Source organism: Argiope bruennichi, chromosome 8 (assembly GCF_947563725.1).
Source record: "Argiope bruennichi chromosome 8, qqArgBrue1.1, whole genome shotgun sequence".
Lineage (NCBI taxonomy): Eukaryota > Metazoa > Arthropoda > Arachnida > Araneae > Araneidae > Argiope > Argiope bruennichi.
The window spans coordinates 101,889,971-101,910,133 of NC_079158.1; the positions used below are offsets into that span (position 1 = coordinate 101,889,971).

A 20,163-nucleotide genomic window follows, 5' to 3' on the forward strand; every position below is an offset into this window, starting at 1 on the left:
TACGAGCACAGCTTTAGACGTACCTGCACTATCGAATACATTTTATATGAACATTTCCTACAAGTCGACATCAAACGGTGGTCTCGAAAATGGATGGTGTTGAAAGTTTTTAAGTGGCAAGGCTGGAGATTTCTCTAGAACTCTGTATTTCACACTATTTTAACACCAAGAGGGAACAATATTATAATAATCTGTATAATTCTGTTACTCAATGTTGTCTTGTTAAGTATTTTCCAGAAATATTCATTTGGTTTTTCAAAACGGAAATACTATTATAAATGCTTTTCATTCTATGGAAAAGCTAATTTCCAACAAAAATTACATCATTTAACTTTCTTTTCACAACGGGGATGTTAATCATGCGATATTAAATAGCATTATTAGTAAAAATATTTTTTCGATGTATTGTGTTGTATATGGAAAGGGTGTCAAATTTAGGCTGTTGTCTAGATTAGATGTCTATCTTATTATAAAGACGAATGTATGTTTGTGTGTGTGTGTTGGCGCTCTATTTGTATCTCGAAATTAAACCAAAGAGCGATTTTTTTCGAAATCGTATTTAGAATTTTAATTAAAAATTAAGTAAAATTTTGAAGTTTTCTTCTCCATAACTTTCAAAAATATTTTTTCCATCATTTTAGAATTTAATTTTTTAAAAAATATATCCATTTTTATCCCGCGCAATTTTTTAAAACATTTAATCAATTAAAAAATTATTTCAAGCATATTTTAAAACAAAAATACAAAGATACTTAAAAATTCTGTACAAATATTCAACGATAATACAAAAGCATAACAATTCTAGAAGAATACAAAACTTATCGATAAAAATCCTTAATAAAGTATTCATAAAATCATCAATGTTCTTTAACCTTTTGTTATATATTAGTAAATCAGTGTAAAAGAATCATACATAGATGCCACTCCAAATTCGATTCACAATCGAAATAGCTATTCCGAATGTTATTCTGTTCAAATTACCCAAAGGAATTTAATGTCTTCAGGGCAAACGAAGTTCAGATTTAATGACTAACCTGCTTATCTACGGTTGGCATGATTATGAAAAATCCTGAGAGAGTGAATTAAAATAATAGCAGATCGAAATTCAGGTCTCTGGGTTTGAATCTCAAAGTGTTATCATGGTTTTTTTTTTCATCCTTCAAAGAACTGTAGTCGCAAAACAATAAATTATGTCCTTTGAATAAAAAAAATAAGTCCTAATAATAATAATATTTCACCAGTGTTAATTTATTTTCAATTTAATAGAAATTTAGTCTTGAAATTATAATTGGAAAATTGAACGAAATTGGTGAGAAGCAATGATGGGAAAAAAAATGATAACTATCAAATAAATACAGGATTTGGTCGGGTTTTTTTTTAGCGTAGATTATAATATAGGATTCCCGCGACTGATGACCTGATTGCTTAATGCGTAGTAACCTTAATGTTTATATCGCGTTCGAAACAATCAACAAATGTTCAAAGTTTTTATTTTCTTTCTTTATATTTCTCATCGTTCAAGAGTAATCAATATCCGTTCAATCACCCTTGTATAATTAACTCTTTCTATTGTAATAATAAAATTGAAGCAAACGTTGTTGAGAAACAGTTGAGTTTTATTTTATTGATAACAAATCTATAAGATAAAAGTGGCAAGAAGTCTCTTTTTCATATTTAGAAAACATAAAACAAGAACAAAAATTTAAAATAGATTCTAACCTCTATTTAAAAAAAACACACCCTTAGTTGGATATTGTTTCAAGTCAGATTCAAACACCTTTATTTTATTTTTAAAACTTGTTCTTAAGTATATTGTAGTGATTTTGTAAGCACAAAAAAAAAAAATGTTTTTAATATTATTGCAGCGTGTGTGATCACATGTCTATTAACTAGCTATAGTAATGATATATTCTTTAAAATATTTTTAAAAAATTTTATAAATTAAAAAAAAACGCAAAGAAATAAAATTAAAATAAGCTCGAATATTCAATTTTTGATTTTTAAAGGGTGTTAAAATTAATAATATATTTAAAAATTATTAGGTAAAAAGTTTAAATCCTTGATTGATTTTTCATTTCTCTTTTTAACTAAATTTTTAAATAAAAAATAATTTTAAATATTATTTAAGAAGCACTATTGAGCTACCTTAATGTATTGAACTACTATGTTTGGTAGCTCAAAATATAATGTGTGTTCTGTAGAGTATTATCTAAGATCTTCTGTAAGATTTTCATCATATATCTCACAGCAACCATATCGTAATTAATTTACTACTGATCTACCAATCTATAAGCATAATCATGTTTTTTAAAAAAAGGAGAAAACTTTTACAAATATAATGAAAGTAGAACGGGGGGGGAGACATCCATCGTTTTAAATTTATGAAACAAAACCGATGATTAAGTGAATACTCTTTAATATTGTCTAATTATTAATCAACTTTTTTGTATATTTCATTCTAACTGCAAAATTTAAGCATTTAAATGAAATTTTTAAAATTCATTTTTGTGAAGTTGATTCCTGAGATAAAAAAAAAATACTTAATTATCATACTTAAGATATAAGATAATTGTACTGAAGAATTATATGTCAGAATTATATACTGAATTATATGATAAGAATTTATAATAATAATTCTGATAATTATATATCAAAATTATATGATAAAAATTATATGTCAGTTAATTATACTGAAGCTTCAAAGGAGGACTTCAACTTCTCCAACAAAAATTAATTATTTCATTCATTCTTAATTACTCCATATCTTATTAGAAAATAGTATTTTAATGGAGGTTTATTTCATATCACTTGCTGTTATAATACAACAAGTCAATAAAGATTACTTATCCCAGTAAAAATTCAAAACATTATGTTAGTATTTTAACAGTATATTTGCTCTTTTGTTCATTAATAACTGGCATGGCTGAATTGCTTCGGTTTATTTCACACGTAATTTCGAAGACATGTAAGAGTTTCATTTTTCATCTTTTATTCCACAAGTTCAACTTTTCAGAGATTTTCATAATTTAATTTCTGCACACAGTACAATTAGTCGGATATAAAGTATAGCTTTTTTTGTTTCTATCTATATCCCATCCCGAGCATATCCCATATAAAGCAAAATTTATAATGGTAAGAGTTTATAATTATGAATTATATTTAATGTTGACAATGGTTATAGCTTTTCACATTCGCGCCAATAAAAGTATAGAAATTTAAATAAATCTTCACAAAATAATAATTTTTTATTAATGTCATATACAAAATTTTGAGCTTTAATTTATGATGTATTTTTAAAATAATCACAATTTTTTCTAATGGAAGTATGTTTACCTGATGAATATGCATCTATGATGAATAAAATTATTATTATTAATAATAATTTTTTCAGGTGATATATATTTTTCAGAATCTATCATTTCTTGTAACTTATTATTCACGAAAGTTTGGATTATCTACGAAGATTTGGATTTGGTAGCTTAATATTCACGAAAAGTTGAAAAAAGAGAAAGAGATAGAGAACAAGAAATCTGAGAATAATATCAACATCTAGAAATTCAGTATGAACCATCCAATGAAATCACAGCACAAAGGATGGCCAAATACCAAAACGAATTGGGAAAAGTCAGATTTTTTTTTTTTTTTTTTTTTTTTAAACAACCATCCCAGAAAGGATGGAACATGTTACCGATTGAATAGAGGGGACAAGAGAAACTGTTCCAATTTTTTCTCAATTCTTCCTTCCTCCTTTCCCACACAATTTCAACACTTCACGTCCGCGTCCACATCGATAGCAATTCGATATCGATATTTTTCGCTCAGCTGGTATCGATTTCCAATCGAAAATCGCTTACCAATTCTAATTTCGTTTGGAAACAGGCGCGTCAGAAGAATAATAATAATGAAATAATTCTTCAAGGGGTGGTGGAGGGGATGGGAAAAAAAATCAGCTTCAACTTGTGACAGGCATCCATTTTCTTGTCACGTGCCCGGCTTCTAACGAAGCCATCATAAGGCACAGGAAAAAGCCAATACACATTAATAGCTCGGCTTTAACGATCGCACCTCATGACCCGCGAATGACGAGGTTGCCAAGAGCTGAGGGGAATTAAAAGATTGGAGGACCTGGATCTTCTACAAATGGGAATCATAATCTTTTCCTTGTACAGAAAACGGAGAGAAATGAAATTGGATAGCTTGGGAGAAAGCGGCGGTTAGATTGCGTGTCGATCTTTCGATAATATTTGAACAGAATGCGGCTGATCTTAAGTCTTGAATCGTACTTTTCTTTTTGGGGGAAAATGGTTCGCCATTTGTGAATGACTTTTTCCCTAACTTCTTTTCCTATAAATACGTCACGGCCTTTTAGTTATTAAATATTTGCTTATGTAAATGAAAGGATTGTGATGAGATGAAACTTTTGATCATTTGACATTTGAGGGACGAAATTTCCAATTATGCCCTTCATGCTCGTGCAACTTTTGAAGGGTATTAAGTTAACATATAAAATCGTCAAGAATGGTAACTTTCTAACCGTAATTTTCATGCCCTTTTAAGATTTACATCATAAACCAAAAAATTTAAATTTAAAAATCAAATTGTTTCTCAATTTATATCGAATATTTACTTTGTGGTCATTTGATATTGAAACTAATGTAGTGAATCAAAAGGAATAAAGGTTAATAAAAATGATTTAGAGGCTAGAATAAGAATTTTATAGAAAATAACAAATATAATAGGAGTTTAAAAAATTACCCCCCCCCCCCATTGAATTCAGGAACAAATCATACCTCTCTTTAGAGGTGCTAATCCATTTGAGAGTTTTATTTTTTGGACAAAAATAAAAAAAAATATATAGAAAGGAAAATTTGTTCAAAACTAGAAATAGAGATAGCTTTAAAAACAGTTTTTGGCATACTTTTGTATGCTTCTTTTTCCTTCCGCGTTTGATAAGAATAATAAAAATGGTTTGTTAAAAGCACTTTTATTAGTGTTATTAAAAATATATACTTTTTATTTTCAATGTATTCTATTTTTCAGCCTTTAATTTATAATGAAAATACAAAATTTTATAATCATTTTTTTCCGAAGTATCATATTAAATACAGCAACTACTTAATCAGACATAGAATCAAAATTAGGCTATATGGAAATAAAATTTAATAAAATTAATCGATTGATGGATAATTAAGCCATAATATTTAATTTTTTAAAAATCTAAAATACAAAAGTGCACATATTTTAAAACTATAACATCAGTAAATGAATGAAAAATCAATAACAAAATTTTGTTTTAATAAAAGTGAAAGAAATCAAATGAAAGTGCTAAAAAAATAGGAGAAAGTTTTGAATTTTCACATTGTAAATTGATAATATATCTGGGATACAAATACATTGTATCCTAGATATATTGGAAAGAAAATTAATCTGAAAGAATATAAATATTTTTATAGAACGTAAGAAATCCATTTAGGATAAAAGGAATGAAAAATTAATAGACATTTTTGTCAGGAAGGCTGACAAAAATGGAACGGAGGGGGCAAGAATGGAGACAGAACTTGGTTACGGATAATACTAGAATAAGAATTTGGAATTTATGAATTTATAATGTTTTTTACATCATATAAAAGACGTTCATTCAAAAAATATAAATAAGCCTTTGAGCTTTTATTATTGCTTGAAGATATGAACAATAAAATCGAAATTAATTTATAATTTTAGCTTTAAAAAGGTAAATAATTAAGCAGAAATAAATGTAACATAATTTATAACAACAGAATTTATGTACAAATAATATGCAAAATGAAATGAAACAAAACTTTTGTTCATTCGTAATTTAAATATAAATCAATTTATTTGCACATTAAAAGATTCTTTTAATAATTATATGCTCAAATAACAATCAAGAGTATTAATAAATAAAAAATAATAAAGTCATGAATCCCTAAATATATCATATAAATTCTGTTTACAAAAGAGTGCGTTAAACTGCTTGTTATGGTTGCTAGATTGCTTTGTAATCAGGGATAAAGAGATCACGAAAATATGACTATAAGATTATAATATATATATATTATAATCTTACGGGTTTATGTAAAATAACATAGGTTTATCATGAATCTAACTTGGCCTGGAAATAGATGTCGCCAAGGAAGTCATTTCCCTTTTCTTACAGAAATAAATTAAACGCTCATCTCTTACCAAATAACTACAATGAACGCTATAATTATTATTCATTACAAGTTATTTATCTTTTATCTAGCTGTTCATTATAAGATTCAGTTTCAAATTCAAACAAGTCGGCCAGGTTCATCCAGACTAAAGAATGTAATTTGAGATTTCGAAAACCTGTCTGCTTATTAATGATTCATTTATATTGATTAAATATCATTATATTTCCAATTATCTGTTAAGTATAGTGGAACGATTAATCTGTAAGAAAAGGCAGTTGTTAATTAAAAGAATTAGACAAATAAATAAATAAAAACATGGCCGCAGTGGAGCTTCGATTCTACCAAAAATTCATCACTTATCCTTGACTGCTTTTTTTCTTCTTCTTTTCCCTCCATAACTTAATCTCCAAAAGGTTGGAAAATAGGTTTTTTCAATGGTGTAGTTTTCTGTGGGGGAGAATGTATACCAATGCCAATTTAGAAGACATTATATAGATAAAACATGATGCAAAACCTTAAAACCAAGTATGAGACAAGATAAAAAATCATATTATGTCTCGGATCATTTACAAACGTTTTGTTTCTGTTAGAATTATAGTTCTAGCTAATTATCCCTCATCTATTAAAGTTGCAGAGCTTCAGCATTTCCTAAAAATATTTTTCAAAGTTTCATTTTTAAAAAAATTGCTTACTTTTCTCCATGAGAGCTCGATGGTACGTGCCTACTTTTTTCATTCTCAAACATCCACGTCCACAAAAATAATAATTAAAAAAATGTGGAGAGAAAAAAAAAATCTATGAAAAAATAAATGAAACTCATGTCGCGGCTGCCTGTCAAATAGCAGATGAAAATTCACTACATGCAAAACTGCTTGATTGATTGAAAGACCAAAAGCAATTTTTTTTTTAAAAAAAATCTTAAATTATCAGAATTGCATTTCGACCAAACTTGACTGGAAGTGAGGATAACAGATTTTTTTCCCACTTGGCCCATTCTTATTAAAATTTTATTTAGATGAAAATTGTTATAAGGAGTGATCAATTGTTACTAAACAATGCTTGCAAAAATGAAGAAAGTTGCAGATTTTAGAAAATCTGTATTTTCGCAGAACAGAGAAAAACCGAATTAAAAAAAAAAACATTCTCCCGAATTTGAATAGTGTTAAAAAAATCTGCAAATAGGAAAATCTTGTACGAAAAAGTGTTTTTTATTCTACGCATAAATGGCTATGCGCCTGCAATGTAAAAAATATATTTTTTCCCCCATGCTTACTTTATGGCAGAGATAATGCGCGGAGGGTTGACGGTGTAAATGTAATCATTTACACCGTCAACTCCTGAAAAAAGAAATAAAAAAATATTCTGAGCAATATTTAAGAAATGTAATAATTATAGTAATAATTAGTAACAACAACATTTCATATATGTGGCTTTAAAATTAAAAAAAAAAAATTAGACTACTAATAGATAAATAAGAATTTTTAAAAATGCAGTTTCTTTTACAGAATTGCTAATTTCTTGTATGACGAGATGCCACTGATCAATTATGTTGATTAAGAATAGAATATTAATATAATAATTATGAGAAAAATATAGAATTGTGAAACGAATTATCAGAAAAGAAAAGAGAGATAACAAGATAAAAGAATATCTCTTTTCAATTGAAATTAATGTTAAGAAGACATAGCTATGTCTTGTCTTCTTCAAAAATCAGAATTTGAAAGAAGTTAGAAAAGTTATTCGCTTGACATCTATCCATTTTAGAAATTTGTCCTAAAAATGCTAAACGAAAGCGAAGCGAACCGAAATAAATGGAAATTGGAATTTCTCAATTCCTGACAACTTCTCTTCTGTCTGTCATGGTTTTCGATTCTTCGGAACAGAACAATAAATCACTTTCCCATCACGAACAGCGAAAATGACATTTTAATTTAGATTTGCTTTTCCTACAACACATTCGGCCGCGCGTTCAAAAGGCTTTTCGTTTTTTACTTTTGCTTTCACTCTTAACAAAACTCGGATCTCCGACTATTTTTCGGAGATCGGCGGTAAATGTTATCAAAAACGAGTCAGGATTTTCGTCTCGCAGCAGCGTCCCCTATCGGCGGGAGAGAAATTCGTGCCAAGAATTCATCAGCGTACTATCGTGAAAATGAAAATAATATGCGAGTTAATTCTACTGACAGACGCCAAACATTTTCACCTTGCTTTACTTCAATCACTAACAGTTATAAACTTTCACGCCATTGAAATTTCCCATTTAAAATTTCGAATAAAAAAAATTCATATAGTTTATATAAATAAATAAATGCGCCAGAAGATGTGATGTGAAAGAGTTTTTAAACAAATGAATGCATTCTAATTTGTATTTGTTGTATTACTACAGTATTTCGTGATCAGTATCAAGTACAGCAAATAAATAATTTACATTAACTTGATTGCTGAAACTCAGTCGGAGACAAATATTATTAGCTTTATACTAAAATATTAAATCGTGTTCCAGTTAAAATGTTAAATAAAAATAAAAAATAATTTTTTTTTGTCTTTTGTATTAATTTTTTTCGAGTAAAAGAGTTGAAAAATGCAAAAGCTGTTATATTTCATATTACAAATGGAAAAACTTTAACAAAAATCAGCGCTTGAGGTCCTTCATATGATTCAGAAATAATTTAATCATAACATTTTATGAAATAAGAGATATTTCATTTCTTTTCTCATTTCAATTATATATCTGAATATTTTTCTAGATTCTGCCGCAAAAATATTGAAAGTTTGTTAATCTGTTAGTAATTAATTGAAATTGGCGAAGTAAAATTTGTATAATGTTCAGGGATTTTTTTGTAAGCATTTCGTTGTTTGTTGTTTTTGTTTTGTTTTGTTTCTTATGGCACTTGCCACTGACAAGCCCGCTGTTACGAAGACAGCGATTTAAGCCTGAGGGGGAACGTCTCTTATTTTTTATAGCAGCGCCAACTAGGGCCAAGAGTACGACTTTGTCACTCACGCATCATTCATTCGCTTGCACAACCCCTTTTTACAGGAGGGCACATTCACACATCTCACAGATAGAACAACAGAAGAACAACCATGCCCAAACCGGGACTCGAGCCCAGGACGCCCAGATCACGGGGAAGACGCGCTACCCCTATGCCAGGACGCCGTAAGCATTTCAATGAGTGACAGTTCAAGTTGATGATAAGCAGAAATTTATGAACGAATATGCTACCGATTAATGTTGTATTACTGCGCATGTTATGATGTAGAAATATTCCATGAAATTAAATAACTTTTATTTCAATTCAGAATTTTATTGCGTACATAAAATATTATCATTATTTAAAGTTGCATTCTGCTTGAATACATCAATTAGTTTTAAATAAATTAAGATTATACAGGACTTTTTAATCTAGAGTAATAAAATACCGCTTATTTTCTTTTACGTTCTGAAATGAAAATTGTCACTAATTATAGGCATTTAAATTCCAATCGTCACTAATTATAGACATCTAATTTTAAAAATGATTCGAAATCAATGTTTATGCATAATGTATTTATAATCATATCATTATGTATTCACATGTTTATACGAAATTTAAAAAGGTTTTCAATACGTTATTCCATAGCAAAAATAAATAAGAATAATAACCTAGATTTTAAGGTAATCTATAAAAAGAAAACGCCTATGTTTTGTGTTTGTTCTTTTAATAATTATATAGCAAGTCTTGCACTTTAAGACCAAGGCTGAAGAATCTTTTTTTTTTTTTTTTTTTTTTTTAATTTAAGACTTGCACGAATTCTTAAATACATTTTTACAATGCCTATATGTTTTGGAAATTTATTTAATACCTATTAAACAACTTTAATTTAAGCCTATATGAAAGATTTTATAATTTTTTTGCATCATAATTCATTAAAATAAATATTAACTATAAAAATTATTTAAATATGCTGATTTTCTCTACAAATAATAAAATATTACTATTAATGATTAAAAAATGTCAAATTAAAATATTTAAGGAAATATGTATTATTTAGAGAAATTAAGTTCGATGTATGAATTCATAATTGAAATTTTTATAATAATTATAGCTCATATATTTCTAAATAATATTTTTTCGCATATATCTTCAAACATTTCTAATCAATTATTTTAATAACGTATCATATTATTAAATTTCAATGTATTTACTCTTTCCCTTTCAGTCTTTAGTACACATTTTCCGCCGACATCTCTTTATCTGTAATGCTTTTTACTGAACTAAAATTTAGAAATTAATGTTAGCAGATTATTAATAATCAAGCCACGTTTCTTTAAAAAAAATGAAATTAAAGCTTTTAAAATTAATGAATAAAAAAATACGAATTAGCAATTTTCAACTTACAACTATTGTGTTAGAATTTTACTGTTTAATCTATATGAAATTTCCCTACCTTAACAAAGATGTTGATTAAACTATTTAATAATATTTTGAAGTCGTGAAACATATATTTTCTTATTGAGGACCCTATATTTTATTCAAAATGTTACAAACTTTCAAAAGAAAAATGAAATTAAATAACAAAATTAGCAATAACGTCTTTCAACTTAAATAACCGGAATAATTGTTAGATTCCTACAGATATAAATATGAACTGTGCTGCTCGCCAAAGGAAGCGCTCTCTGAAATGAAGTGATAAAAGAAAAAGAAATAAAAAGTATATTCAATTATTTGAAAAATTCACGTGTAAATCAGACAATCAAGAAGAGGTTAGACTTCATTTGCTATGAGAAGAGACCTCATATCTACGGCAGAAATACAAGGAGGTCCTCGAGACGATGTCAATGAACAGAGAGCGACAGCCATCGTAGGGAATTTATGGCCTCCTCCACATCCATTGAGGGAGTGAAACCGGAAGAGCCATCTGGCGGCGGAAGACGAAAGGACGACGAGGAATTGTTTACAGAGAACTTAGGTTTTCCCACTATAGAGAATAAACGATGTTTGAATGCTGATTTTTTTTTTTTTAAGCATTATTGTAACAAAGTTATACTAAGATTTGATATTAAAAATGACGAAAAATTTTTAAAAATAAATATTAAAAAATTATGCATTATAGAGAAAAAAGGAGAACTTTTTATTGCTTTATGGACATAAAAAATAGGTCTTATAAACAATTTAAAAATTTTAATAGAGTGAAAAATTGCAATGAGTATCTAATATATAATTAATGGGGGGAAATACAACGGCATTTTTACAACAAAATATGAATAAATTTCGAATTCTATATATAATAAAAATAATATAAAATTATGTATTCAATCACTGAAAATGAAATCAACATTAAAAATATTACTACTACATTTTAATATCATTATTATCTTGTAATAAATAACTTTCTTTTTCTTCATATAATCGAAGAAATATAATTGCTGAAAATATTTCAGTTGTATGTCAAAAGCTCAAAGTTAAATAAAAAGGCTTTCATATTTCATGTCATTCTTAAACACTTTACAAACAAAAACTAAGTAAAGTATTACATTGATTTTGTATACTAAAGTCAATTTAAAGTGATGACATTTCAAACTGCTAAAAAGGCCATCGATTTATTCAGTAAACACTTTTAATAAGCAGTTGGAATATGAAAATCTTTATAAAAAAAATGACATTTCACAATGACATTAAAAAGTTACTCTGTATGCAAACTGCTTATTTCATATTTTCCTGATGCGGAAATAAACAGAAATGACGAAAAACATCTTTAATACTATTACTTTAATTACTTTACTAGTTTCAATACTATTCACTATCATAGTAAGTATAGGGTAATCAAGATTGAAACCCTGATGGCGGGTCCATTTTATATTATGAACTAGAAGTAACTGGTTTTCCAAAACAATTTTTTAATTCATAATGATTGTTTGCATAAAATGATAACACTGAATAAGGTCATTATTGAACTAGTCAATTTGGAATACTGGTTAAAACACCATATATTTAAACAAAAAATATTCTGTTTGAGAATTTAATCGCACATTGTGTTGAATTCATGCACGTAAAATATTTCAAAAATATGCTTAAGAATTTATGATCAATAAATAACATTGATAGTTTTATATTATTATTAAATATTTTATAATAAGTTTATATATGAAATATCATTTAAATATTTCATAATAAGAATACATGATTAACAAATAATTTATATTATTATATTCAAAATAATATCGTTAACTGCATAAGACAAAGAACTATGCACTGAAAATTTTCAGTTAGAAAGATTTTTTAAAAGATTTAGAAATTATTTCATCTACCGTTTTGAGTTAAGTAATCTGCTTTTTATACTTTTCAGCAGTTTTATTTTTTCTCCTGACCTAAATGTTTTTATATATGCAAAGCACTATTGAGTACTAAAATTTGTTTTCCAATTTTTCCTCCCAATTTTTTTGGAAGGATTTTTTTTTTTTACCCGAATACTGCAATTTAAGCGGCATAAAAAGTATTTTTTTTTCTGGGAGGGGCGGGGACACCGTCACACTGGAATTCAATTGATTAAAGCTTCTTGTGATAGAATGCAACCTCTTCCTTCCACCTATCGACTCTGAAAAAAAATTGGGAAAAAAATAAACTTTTTCAACTTTTGTCTCAAGATATATTAAATTTATACCTTCCTTCTCCAACTGCGACAGAAAACCAAACAGAAACCAGTATTAAAAAATTACCGAAAGATTTGTTCAAAAGAAATTTTTTATATAAAAAGTGAAAAACGAAACTGCGCAAGCAAATAAAAACAAAATCACCACGAAACAAAAGCTACTCTTTATAAAAATGTTCCAGCAGCATCAAGAAGAGTATACAGTATCTCCTCAGCACACACAGATATACAATTTTTTTCTTAAAGAAAAAAAAAAAAATATCCGTGTTTAAAAGCCAATCCATCAAATTTTTTAAGGTCACGGCAGCAGTAGCTTTCCTTTCCTATATCCCCCCCTTCCCCTTTGCTAGGCACACCAATTGTGAAATCGCTTTTCGAACATATTCGAAAAAGACACCACACATCGTACCCTCGTCACGTGTACCTACGAAGACGAAGGCATGGAACGAACGAAAAAAAAAAAAAAAAACAGTCATAAGAAAGATAGAAAAGAAAGGCAACCCCTAGAATGAATGAAAGAAAAAAAAAGCACATATCCCTTGCGATTCAAGAGGCACGTTTTGACGTGGAGGGAAGGAAAAAAAAAAAAAAAAAAAAATGATAGGGGGAGTGAGGAGGAAGGGTCGACTAGAGGTAGAAATGACAGCGAAGTTTTTCGTGAAGTAAAAAAATATATGTATAAAAAAATAAGAATATACAGAAAAGAAAAATACAAATAATAATAATAAAAATTGTGGCAGCGTGGCACATATTAATTGGTGTGGCGAAGGTGAGGAGGGGGGAAAGAAATGGAAAATTATAATGTGGTCGAGGTGTAGTGGGGGGGAGGGGTGCGTGTGTGTGTGGAAAAGAAGAAAAAGAATCTTGGAAGGGGGGGGGCAAAGCTATTCGCCAAAGCAAAGGTATCGATCAAAAACGAAGGGATGGGGGGAAGCGAGGCTGCCGCGGAAAGTTGCTTTTCGAGCTGTCACTCAAGCGGCGAAGGCTTTTGAGGGAGGGAGTGAGCTTTTGAGCCTGGCGCGCAGACTGGTTGGCCCGCCCGCTAGCGAAGCTCACCGCCCACCCAGCGCTGAGGATTCGCCTCTTTTACCGGCACAGCACCATTCGCGGCGGTCAGTCGTAACTCGCTCTCGCGATCGTAAACAACTCTCTTCTCTTGACACACGCGCGACTCATGGAGCTGTCATGAGATCCCGCTGCTCCTGATCTGGACCAGGATAACGGAGACGGTCGGCTCCTCGCGAACATATCCGCTGAACTGATCATCGGAAAAGGAAAAACTTTGTGTGATTTTTTGATACTAGCTGAGATGATGATTTCGATTGGTAGCAGCAAGGGTTAAAATACAGACTATAGTTTAGAAGAGGAATTGATCTTCAATTCGTCATGAGCCACGAATGACTTTGATTTTCTGGCAAAGATCGTAGCTGGTATTGGGCAGGTTCGGTTTCACCGGAATTATAACGATTCGATAACATCAATTTATTTTCTCTTGTGGACCATAAAACTCAACATTGCTCTAATATTTTATAAAACTGTGCTTTTATTTTGGATGAGCATACTTGGACACTGAACAGCGAAAACTTATTTTATAAATAAATTGAACAATTAAGCCAAATTCTGCCGAACTCACTGCAGTGATTTGGTTCAACCATCAAAAGTTCATCTGACTTTATCTACACGAAATTTGTGATTGCTCTCCAATAATAAAATAATTAAATTTACCAAAAAAAAAGCATGAGCTCTTATCAGTTTGTGAATTCGTTGACTTCCTGTTACGGTCAACGCAGTCAAGATTCCACCAGTCAGGACTACTATACTCCACAGGTACAAACGTATGGGGGTGGATGCTACAGCGGGCCTGGTTCCCCTGTTCAACAGTATGGGCCATACCCTCAACACAATGTGCCCCACTTGCAGAACGGGGACCATCACTTCAACAGCTGTTCTCAGAATCGTCTGAACCACCCTAACCCAAGCCAGAGCCCCCGCACACCGACTCCCTCGGTGACCCCCGTTCCGAGTTGCAAATATGCTGAACCCAGTGCAGCTTCCCCACAGGATCTGAGCACCAGTGGGTCTCACCCACCCCCGGCTGGTAGCCCCGAGTCTAGAACCTCCCCCCAGCCCCCGAGGCAACATCCTTCACCTACGCATTCACAAGGGGTGGCTCCGACTCAGCAGACGACCAGCCAGCAGGCCAGCCCTCAGCAAACTCAGGGGCCCCAAGATTCCTCCTCGCCACAAGCTGCTCAACAGGGCCAGCAGAAGTCAGCTTACCCAAACACCCCACCTCAGATCTATCCCTGGATGAGGAAAGTCCACGTCGGTCAAAGTAAGTACATTTTTTTTCTCAGATCAAACAGCTGTATCGTATTTCGAGTCAATGTGGCAGTCACGATGAGCTGGCAATTGATATATGTAACTGAAGCAGGAAAAATGCTCATGATTTTCAAACTCATTTTCTCTTTTTGCCTTCAGCTGTTTTAGTACATTTAATTCTGAAAAAGAAGAAATAAATATTAGAAAACAAATAGTTTTATTAACAAAATTCGTTTTCAGCTTTCCCTTCTTTTTAAAACATAATAAATATCTGAATCGAATGTCTGAAAAAATAAGCTTAAGTTGTTTTTATATTCACATTTTTCTCAGCGAAATTGGATTAAATATACTGCACTTCGTTATTCTATTGCTTGTATATAACGATTCCATATTGTTTAAACCCACTAAGTTTATTGTTTAATTCCATATTGTTTAATCATGATAATTAAAAAAATGAATTTCTTTATTGATAGAAGCCTTGCTTATTTCTAATACTGAATTTAAAAATTAAAATAGTGACTCATTGTTTGCTAAAAGTTATTATCAAAATTTGTTTTGAAGATTTTCAAAAACAATTCATTTTTTTTTTCAAATTTATAATAAATAAAATTAGTAAGTCAAATTACGAATATATGCTTGAGTTCAACACTAAAATAAGCAAGATATCAAAAGCATTATATTTTAAAATCAATTTTCTATCAGAAAAATTTCAATATTTTCAAATGCTGAACACAATAAAAACAAACAAATACAAAATGTTAATAAAATGTAACAATTAGTGAAATATAAATAAATATAGAAAATTTAGAACAGAATAAACATACAGAATTTAGCTTTTAGAAAAATATAGATGGATTCTTATATTGTAATAAAGAGTTTCAATTGCCACAAAATTAGCAGTTTCAGTGCTTGTTCTGTCGCAAAATCAGGCTTTTTTTCACAACGAGTTAATTTTTCGTTGCATTTCATTAATTCGAAAAGAAAAAGAGGAATTTTTATACTATTGATACTACATTGATATTTGCTATAAATATCAGAAAAGGATGAAATTTTCTTTTTTTAAATATATTTTTATAGAAAAAAACTAGAATAAATATAAATAAACATATAGAGATGAAAATTGAAGAACTCATTGAAAATGGATATAACTCACAATCATTTTTGTTTACTAATCGGAATGTAGTTAAGATTCTTACAGCTTTGACACAACAGTTTTTATTAAAAGGAAGCAAAGTTTAATTAAATAAAATAATTCATTGTTTTCCTAATTTAATTGATTTGCTGCTTTTTAAAGTTATAACACAAATAAACTCTAATTCATCACATCAATTCATCATCAACTCATCATTCATAAAGAAAAAAAAATTTAAAATATTAGGAGATAAAAAGAACAGTCAGAAAGCTTATAGAATAAGCCTAATTCATTCTAAAATCAGTTACGTTAATCATATAGTAAATTTAGTTAATCATGGAATAAGAAGGCAAGATTATTTAAAATTGTTTCATTTATTTCGAGCACCAATATAAACATGCGCTTCTACTTATTTATTAAAATTTTGAAATTATAAAATCTCGTTTAATCTTTGAACTTGATAATAACCATGTAGATATCTCTATTTCCTTAAAGAATAATGAATGCTTTGAATAATGATAGAAAATAATAAATTATTACTTTTTTTATTTATATATCTTAAGAGGACATGCATAATAGGAAATACAACTTTACTTAAAAAATCAATTAAAAGCATTTGTATTTTTAAAATCAGTAAGACGTTAATAGTAGAATAAAATTAGTTAATCATGAAATAAAAAGGCAAGATTATTTTAAATTGTTTTATTTATTTGGAGCACCAAAGAAACATGCAATAAATGCTTTTATTTACTTATTAAAATTTCGGAAATATAAAATCCCGTTTAATCTTTGAACTTGATTATAACCATATAGATATCGCTATTTCCTTAAGGAGTAGTGAATGCTTTGAATAATGAATGAAAATAATGAATTATTTTATGTTATATATTAAGTGAACATGCATTGTAAATAAGAAATACGAATTATGCTTAAAATAATCTATTAAATGCATTTATAACTTAGATACTATAGAAAAAGTTTATCATTAGATTTATAGTACCAAATAATATAATTCTATTTTTAGTAGCAATAATACACTAATTTACATGCAATGTAATTGAATTTGAATATTTATTCTATTAAACATTAAGATAAAAAGCATCCATTAAATAAGAAACAATCTAAATGTTTATAAATCATCAATTATTAAAAGAAGAATTCAAGCAATTTACCAAAACACTATTTTTATAAAATCATGAACAACCGTTATGTAATATGCATTCCATTATTTATTCATGAAGTTAAAGATTACGTATTATAGAATTCGATATCAAAATACTTCTGAGTAGTAGGAAAATTCTATAATAACGTTTAAAAAAATTCACTCACCGAAGTTACTGCAGCAGATTTGTAGTAAATTACCACAAATCAGTTCGTCGCTATAGCACGCAATCACTGTCTTCCAATCACAACAAACCGCCATTGCTGAGCGACGCTAGGCCTAACTTCGGAACGTTCCGATCGTCGATGTTTTTGGAAGATCTTTTGAGAAAAGGGACCTGAATTCCTGTCTGTGCACGAATCTCCGGCGAACTGGGCTGGTGTGGGCCCAGCAGATCGCTTTTACTAGCATCCAAACCATCGTAAATATTCTGAGAGCACCGCTGTCACTGAAAGTTCTCTCCTCCCAATGCCCATAAAACGGCTCGGTTAGGCCTATAAAACTATCCGCGCCGCCATAATTTTGTCAGAGGCAGCTAGAAAGGGGAGGCAGTTATCGCTGGAGAAGCAAGCTCTGGGACCATTGGAGGCGGCGCGCCTCCAGTTTTATGACCGCTATAAAATTCTCCCGGCTGTAACCTCGGCACGCGCCTGGCTTTAACAGAAAAGGAAAATCTTCTTTTATTCAAAGAAAAGAAGGAATTTCACCGCAGATTTTATTTTTATCTTTTGAATCTATGGCTTTTAGTGTTGTTGTTCTGGAATTTGATGGTTAATTTTATGTAATGATGTTTCAATAAAGGTCTGAGGATTGGAAATAAAATTGAGTTTCCGAAAATAAATGAGATGTGTAGTTTATTATTATTTCCCGAAGCCCACCGAAGCTTCGGGCTATTATGACATGGTTGGTTTGATATCCTTTATCTTCTTTCACATGGTTGGCTTGTCGCGTAATGAAGTCAGTAGGGTCTTTTGAAGTGTTTATAATTCTTCCCCTGGCACAATAACTGAAATTTGTAGACTAGGATTCCATAGTAATAGCTTTATTCTTGCGAGAAATATGATGGTTATTGTTATGTGACAGTTTGATTGCATTTTAATAGCTGTTGATGTAAAAGTATTGTTTAAAACTCCAGACATACAGCATATAAATGAATCAAAAATGAATTTATTTATTATATTTCAAAGAGTGTTTGTAGAATACGTTATGTAGTGTAAAAATATTAGCGTTAATTCATTTTTATTTATTATATCAAAGCTAAGATAGATTGGCACTATTTAGTGTGATGATGTAAAATGATAATAAAAAGAAAAGTCAATTGATTGTGCATTTTATTTACGATTTTAAGCCAATTTTAGTGCAGAACAATTTTACATACTTCATAAAAAAATGGATAAAAGCTATCTAAAATCTTTTTAAAATATCAAAATCATAATTTTTGTCTAAAATTTGGATCGAGAACAGTTTAAAGGGAAGCAGAAAATTAGAGATAAAAACCTGAAGTGTCGTTCATATTATCTGATAAATTACTTTTCATAATAAGTTATTGTTCAACAATAATGTGAATATGTGTGTTATCTTAACTGCTAGGTTTCTCTGTGTCAGTCGAATAGTTCGTCATCAGCTGGCAAAGCGTTTTTAGTAAATTCCATAAAAAAGAAATTATTCGGTTTCTTTATCGCAATTTACCATTTAGCGTGATCTTGCATCTATTTCATTCGCTACAAACGCCCTATTTCAATTCATCTCATACGTTTCTTTTATTTATTTTCATTGTACTCTAAAAATCGATTCCGTCGTATAAATCTAAATATTGCAGTATTGCGACATATGGATGCCTTTGCATATCGTATAAATTCTCAAAACTCATGCTCATAAATTGTAAAAGAAATAAAAAAAAAAAAAAAAAATTCTGATATAAGGAACTAGACCCAGTCATCAGAAAGATGAAGGTGCAAAATTTATGAACACTATTAATTTTTACAAAAGTCTGATATTTGCAATACTTGTGATAGGAATTTTATTTCCTTTATCAAAAAATAAACAATAATATCTATAAGCAAATTTTTTACATCATAGATGAATTCTTTTAATTCCAATATAAATATAAAAGATATAAAAATTAAACATAAGCAAATTTTTACACGTGATAAATTAAAAAAAATTATCTACAAGAAATTCGGGATTGAGTTTGGGTAAATAATTGAAGTTCCTTTTTAAGAATATAACAATATCTCTTAGATTTGGAAGTAAAAACATTAATTCGAAAGATTATGTAGATTTAAACTCAGTTTAATTTGATACAATTCTTAAAATTCCTTACAAATTGAATAAATCATACAAAATTATAATTTGAATAAAACTTAAGAACTTCTTACAGCTTTTTTGTGAAAAAAAAGGAAAAAAAAAAAAAAGACAAAGTAAATAGTTACTAATTTGCAAATTGTAGACAGACAGAAATTATCATTTAAGAACGAAAAGGAGAAATCGTGTATAATGCATTAGATTTTTTGGTTCTTCTGTAGGAAAAATCCAAAAAATTCAAATGGGCATAATGCTTTTAAACTTAAAGTACATAAAGTAACATTCTATTGATTAGTTCCGGAAAATGGATTTTTCATTAAAAAAAACTAATATTAAGGCTGTATTAAATAATGTAGTATTGTATAACTACTATGTTAAATATAGTAATTAATCCATAGCCAAATTGGAAAAAATAAAGTCATGCTAAAAAAAAAATT

General features: G+C 29.4%; 1 protein-coding gene across 3 annotated transcripts in view; it reads left to right on the top strand.

Moving 5' to 3' along the window:
* The first annotated feature begins 13,871 nt into the window (after window positions 1–13,871).
* The window catches only part of LOC129981129 (homeobox protein Hox-A5-like), an 85,980-nt gene continuing 79,688 nt past the window's right edge, over window positions 13,872–20,163 (top strand). For all 3 annotated transcript variants that reach the window (XM_056091822.1, XM_056091821.1, XM_056091823.1), the window contains exon 1: window positions 13,872–15,141. In XM_056091822.1, the coding sequence (XP_055947797.1) occupies window positions 14,544–15,141 (598 nt within the window). In that variant the 5' untranslated portion in view covers window positions 13,872–14,543. The remainder of the gene's footprint in view (window positions 15,142–20,163) is intronic.